Source organism: Octopus bimaculoides, chromosome 2 (assembly GCF_001194135.2).
Source record: "Octopus bimaculoides isolate UCB-OBI-ISO-001 chromosome 2, ASM119413v2, whole genome shotgun sequence".
In the NCBI taxonomy this organism is placed as follows: domain Eukaryota; kingdom Metazoa; phylum Mollusca; class Cephalopoda; order Octopoda; family Octopodidae; genus Octopus; species Octopus bimaculoides.
The window spans coordinates 132332465-132339528 of NC_068982.1; the positions used below are offsets into that span (position 1 = coordinate 132332465).

Sequence of the window (7064 nt, forward strand, 5' to 3'; positions counted from 1 at the left end):
TAGATAGATAGATAGATAGATAGATAGATAGATAGATAGATAGATAGATAGACAGACAGATAAATAGATAGATAGATAGATAGATAGATAGATAGATAGATAGACAGACAGACAGACAGATAAATAGACAGGCAGACAGACAGAGAGACAGGTAGATAGATAGATAGATAGACAGACAGACAGATAGATAGACAGATGGGAGAGAGAACAAGAGGCAAACAGAAAAGAGAAGGGAAGAGCAGAGAAGGATGTTACTGTTCAAGTACAGACTCATTTCTTCTTTGTGTTACACTTCCACACAGTCATCTCTTTTTTATTGTTAACTATTTTCTTTTGTCCAAAGACCTCACAGTTTAATATCTTTTGTAACTTTGTCCTGCATTTTTTGTCTTATCCTTATAAAGTAATTTTTCATTTAATTTTTTCTTTTATTCTTGTAGTCATTGTGTCTTGATACCATCAACTTTGGTACTTGTGCTTCAGCACTCCATTTTATTGATCCAGGAGGTATGAAAAGCAAAGTTGATGTCAATAAGATTTGAACTCAGAATGTAATGAGTAGAGTGTAGATTTGAAACAGTTGTAAGTTTCAAAGATTTTGTAGTTGTAAGTAAACAATCTTTCAGAATGTCTGTCCAGTGAAGGGTCTCTAGTGAGGAGAATTTCATCTTCCTGTCCCTGGTGTAAGTCTTTCACCATATTTTAGTGAGGATATTTCAGTGTAGAGTGCATAGTATATTTTTATTTTTTAAGTTCCAAATACGCATTGAGAGAGAGAGAGACAGACAGACAGACAGACAGACAGAAGGTAGGGCTAACTCCACAAGAAACGATATACTGTGTTTGTACCTGAGTTTCAAGAGGTTAGCAGTGAAGCTAGAATTGCATTTATTTATAATGTATCTTGAATTTAAAAATTTTCAATTTTAATTTGTCAATTTAATTACCCTAAGCAATCTTAGCCAGTATAATTATATCACCATCACCGTCACCGTCACCGTCATCGTCACCGTCACCGTCATCGTCATCGTCATCATCATCATCATCATCATCATCATCAGTACTGAAGGTGATATACTTGTCTGTTTTATTGCCACTAAAACTTTCTGATTTGGTACTTTCATTAGAAATTATTATTATTTATTTATTTATTTATTTATTTAATTCAGTAATATTATTCAATTGATTTATTTTGATTTTTTTTATTTTAAGTTTTCTGCAATTTAATCAGCTCCAATTACACACCAATTGCACATCTTCTTTAATAATTTTCTCTAACCATCCCACCTACCTTGTAAAGGCTAGGTGGTCAACTGCTGATTTCTTTTAACCAAAATAATGTAGTCTAGTTGATAAATGTATTACAGGACTGGATAAGTATGTAGAAAGAAGATAGTGTCAGGGCTACAGATGAAGCTAGCCAAAATGTTGGTGCTGGTCTAGAAAACATTGACTGAGGTATCTTTTGGTTGGATTAATAATTTAATAATCTAGTCAAAATGGTGTTTACTAAATTAGGCTTGTGATCATTAAATGTGCAGTACAGATTTTGCAAGAAAAGGGGTTCATTTTTAGCTTGTTAACCATCAATTTTAATTCTGTATTTATATCATATATGGTTAAAGGGTTATAGTTTTATGGTTATTGATGACAGAATTATATTAGGATTTTTGGTTCTGAAACTAATTCATTTCAATCTTTTTGAATATTTTATATCCCCCACCCCCCACACACACGTTCTCTAGCATCATACATACTTTAGTATTTGGTATGTATATACTGCATACCAGTTCAGGTTACATAATTTGGAAGTAAGCATGGAGTAAACTTTATACAAATTATCTCTAAACAAATTCTATTTCTAGGTCATTTGGAATCAACCAACTTCTGGGTGGGTGTACATGCATGTGCATGTGTGTATAAATATATATACACTTTCTCTCTCTCACACACACAAATTTTATAAGTGAAAATGTACTGGAAAATCTAGAATTGCATGTAATTTTATATAAGTATTTTAGACCACTTTATTTAGCTCAGTGATGAAAAAGGTATGATTATATTTTATGTGATGAGTAACTATGAATCATCCATTTTGTCTACATAGGTGATATTCGTCAACTAGTTCCAAAATATACTTTTAATGAGTTCTCTTTTATGTTAGTTTCTTTGTGTTAGCTTTTTTTTGACTCAGCTGTCTGTTACAGGAATGGAGAATGATAATTTAATTCTGTCAAAAATAGACTTGCAGAATTAGTTACTTGAATGCGCAGTTTGCATATGTGAGATGAAAATCTAAGGTAATTTTAATGGAATGGTATTTGAAGAGGAATTTTGTAAAGAATGGGTCAAAACTAAAAAAAAAAAAATTTGATCATTAATATCTGGAGTTGTTCAAAATGCTAACAGCCATTGCTATCTGTCATTTATAATAGAGAAGACCTATTGCTCAGTAACATTGTGTTTTTACTTTGAATAATTCCTGGTAGGTATTGAAATAACAAATAAAGATATAAAAGGAAATTTTACCAACCTGTCACTTTTCTCCCCACCCTTCACCTCTCTCTTTCCAGTCTTTCTTCTTCTCTCTTTCTCTTTCTCTGAGTGATTTTTTTTTCTTTTATCATACTAGCAACCTAATGATCTTTTCTTATCTTTGATCTTGGGAATTGGCATAAAGGTTATGTATCTGATCCAGTCAAATTCATGGCTGTCTGGTTCAACATTATAGAGTTCTGAATTTAATTCCAGCTTACTTCACATTTCCATTCAGTTTACATCATAAAAACAACTTCAGTATCATACAAAGGTTAATAACAATAACCACAACTCTACAGAATTTCAGCTTATTCCTGATCAAAAGAATTTTTTTTTTTTTTGAAAATATGACTCTTGTTTTAACATCTACTTCTCCAACACTTGCATGGGTTAGATGGAATATGCTGAGGCAGATTTTCTGCAGCTAAATGCTCCTCTTGTTGCCAACTCCCACCTGCTGTTTCCATTTCATAGCACATGCATGCACATACATACTTAAACACACACACATGTGTATGATGAATTCCTTTCACTTTACATCTACTTGATTAATTCACAAAGCTTTAGTCAGACTGGGCTAAAGAAAGAGACTCTTACCCAAGGTTCTACACAATGAGACTGAACCCCAAACCACCTGATTTAGAACTATAAGAATTGGATGAGATATGACGGCTCGGCCATCTCTCCCCAATTCTTATATTAATCATTAAATCCAGAAATACAACAACACGAGGGATAACGGTAACAACAGATCAATAATTTATTCTAGGTTGGTGTAGAGCCGTTTCGTTCCTGGGTGAACAGGCATGCTGCTAGAATACCAAGGAAGCTTCGACCACATGTCGGCGGCGAGCTGAGAGAGCACTGGGAGATACGTGTTGTCCATGCGTGCCCGGGTACTTCCGCTGATGGCAAGTCCCTTGCACATGCGCAATGGCACTTCCCAAGATGGCGGCCACATGCGCCACTACAGAACCAAGCTTCTTAACAACACAGCCATGCTGCATTTTATGAAAATATATCAGTGATTTATACAGGAACAAAGCCATTGTTTTGGCAGGAATGAACATAATTATTGGCTGTAAATTCAATACATTTGTGGTGTTGTTTCATCAAAAGAGAAAGTCAGTGCCATTATGACTTGAACCTAGAATGTCAATATAAGGAGTCTGTCTTAGTCGATATTGATTTTTATTTGCATCATTTATGTACAGGCCTGGGCAAAGTGTTTTCTGTGAAAAACTAGAAGTTTCCTGTGTATGCAAGTCTCTCCTCTCTATGCAATAGATGTTGCAAAAGAAAGAAAGCTGTTTTAGAGTCAAACACAGCTTGGCACCGGTGTCACAGCTACAATAAACAGGAGGATGCTGAAAACCTACCTCTGATGGACACTTGTTAAATTTTTAGTGAAGTCATTACTAACTCTCAACTTGTTAGTGTTATCTTGCCATTAATTTACAATAAGTTTTCTTAGCCACCATGAGACTGCAGAGTGTGATACTTTGTCAAAGATTTTTTTCCAGGCTAGTAAATACAGAGTAGCTTGCCCTTTGGTAAGAACTTCTCCAGTAGCTGTCTTGCTTGGAAAAGAGCATCGGTAGAACTTGTCCTAGTACAGACCTCCAAGTGTAACTCCTCTAAGTTAATTTTCTTGCTAACTATAACTCTCTGCTACTAATTAGTGAATCAGTTTGATCCTCTGTAGATACTTCTTTATAGAGCATCTTGCCTGTCTTTGTAGCAGTTTATGATAATAATGCTTTGCCAGCCCTTGAGAATAACCCATTCCTATACTGTCTGATTGACTATGCAAGTATCTACTGTGTGTCCTATTTTACCAAACATTTTAAACCATTTCAGTGACTATTTTTTATAGTCTAGCTGTGTCTTCATAACTTCAATGGTCAATTCAACCATTTAGCCACCAATTTCAATAAAAGATGTCTCATCATACAATCTCCTATTCCTTCTTCTCATCTAGAAATCTCTTACAGTAGCATTTTCATGCTTCTCAGTTTCATTAAGGGTGAGTGTGTTATTGTCTTTACAGCCACACTTTTCACCAATGCTGATTCAAATTGATATGTTGCTTTGCAATCTGGAATAGCTACACTGCTGACCTTTTATATCACAGAACATTGCCAAGTCTCTTACTTTATATTTCTTTCCTTAATAAGTACACCTGATATGTAGCTTCCTTTCTAGATGTCTGATATTGTCTCTTGCTCTCCACTCTCTTCCATTCTTTTCTGGCCTGTCTCTTAGCTTTTATGGTTCTATTTACAGCATCATTCCACCACTATATCACCTTACAGAACTTGATTTCTGTACAGATCCATAGCAATCATAATAAAAAATTATTTAAGGATTAGAATATGAAAATGGAAAACTTGACCCAAGCAAGTCTTCAGAATGTGCTCAGTTACAGATATTTCTTGCTTTCATCATCATCATCATCATCATCATCATCATCATCATCGTTTAACGTCCGCTTTCCATGCTAGCATGGGTTGGACGATTTGACTGAGGACTGGTGAACCAGATGGCTATACCAGGCTCCAATCTAATTTGGCAGAGTTTCTACAGCTGGATGCCCTTTCTAAAGCCAATGACTCCGAGAGTGTAGTGGGTGCTTTTACGTGCCACCGGCATGAAGGCCAGTCATATGTGTAAAACATTTCTTGTATGTATTTCAACTGAGAGGCTATCTCGTGTGTAGTCTGTAACTTCCCACACATTCACAAATACATCTACACACTTGCTCATATATGCACTCCTACTTGCAGGTACATGCACACACACACACACGTGCATGCATACCTGCATACACACACATGCATGCACACACACATGCAAGCATATACACATGCACACATGCATGCATGCACATGTGTGCACACGTACACACACAGAGAGAAGAGTCTCATTTGCCTACATTAGTCAGATCAATGATCGAAAAGTTGATGATTTACATTTTAGCCAAAGTACTTTGGTGGAAAAACTACCTACATCTTGCTAAATCAATTCAGCTAAATGTAAATAGGTACTATGTACCTGTGCAGCACCCTTAAAAAAAGTAAAAGCAGTAGAATTCATAAAAGTTTTAGTCAGCCTTTGGTGGTAAGTTCAAGTATGAGCCTGAAGAAAGTTACAAAAAATGTAATTTCAAAACCCAGATTCTGGCTAGAACCCTCTTGCATCTTTATCAGACTGCAAAAGATTTCATCTGCTTGTAATGGTTGCTGTGCAACTGTCCATCCCATATTAAAACAAATCAAGTGAAAACACTCAGTGACATCCCTAACAGTCTGGCTACTTTTCCTTTAAGGCCCTTCTGACCAAAGAGCTGCCAATTTCAGTAGCTGGTTCCTCTGTTGGTTCTACTTTAGGTAGTTTCACTCTTTTCTATGCATTCTCCATGTTCAGCAACTTCAAACAGTAATATTTCCATCCACCATTTTTCCAGCTTCAGAGAGTGTAAGTAGTTTGTTATTATTATGGCCACATTTTCCCAATGTTATCCTAATTTATTTTGACACACTGCTTTGCAGTCCAGAACATTGATAAATGTTTTACTCTCTTTTTCTCTTCTTGATAATTGTATCTGACACCTAGTTTCTCTACTAACTAACTGAGATTATTTCTTTCTCATCACTTTTTCTCAGTTTTCCAGGCCTTTTTCTTAACTTTTATAGCTCTGTTTACCATATCATTCCATCACTATATCATCCATTTGCTCAGAACGTTGTTCTCTGCATAGATTTGTAATCATCATGACAAAAATTCTCTAAAGGTGATGAATATTTCACTTGAGTATAAAAGGTTTCACAACAATGATATGACATATTTGTATTTAAAATTTAAAAACTCACTCATAAGGTTTAGATACTCTGGAAGACTCTGTTTCATTATCACCATCATCCATTGAATTTTCACTATTCTCTGGTGGTATGCACATTTTGACTATGTTTTCTCTGCCACTGCCATATTTAGTTGGTGTTGCTGAAATTAAAACAAAACATAGTGTCCTTCTTGAAATAGTAACTTATATTCATTCCACAATCTGTAAATGATAAAACATTGAAATATCACAAGCAACAGAAATTCATTGATCAAAGTATTAATTTTATAAGAAAGGTTTAAGCTTTAAAAGGACAAGGCCTTAAAGATGCAGAAGCAACCATACATAATAGGTGCAGGAGTGGCTGTGTGGTAAGTAGCTTGCTAACCAGCCACATGGTTCTGGGTTCAGCCCCACTGCGTGGCACCTTGGGCAAGTGTCTTCTACTATAGTCTCTGGTCAACCAAAGCCTTGCGAGTGGATTTGGTAGATGGAAACTGAAAGAAGCCTGTCATATATATATATATATATATATATATATCAATGAAAAATATTTCAATACAAATGTATTAATACAAATGTATCAATTTCCAGCAAAAAATAGCCCTATAAGGGTATATATATAAATTCATAAGAGTAGTACAACAAGGTACCGATATTTACTGGATATTTACGGCTTGGCGTT

At 35.3% G+C, this 7064-nt stretch overlaps 1 protein-coding gene across 1 annotated transcript in view; it reads right to left on the minus strand.

Moving 5' to 3' along the window:
• The window catches only part of LOC106867967 (potassium voltage-gated channel subfamily KQT member 1), a 255118-nt gene that overhangs the window by 7667 nt on the left and 240387 nt on the right, over positions 1-7064 (minus strand). The window contains exon 12 of the mRNA XM_014913048.2: positions 6411-6540. Within this exon, the coding sequence (XP_014768534.1) occupies positions 6411-6540 (130 nt within the window). The remainder of the gene's footprint in view (positions 1-6410; positions 6541-7064) is intronic.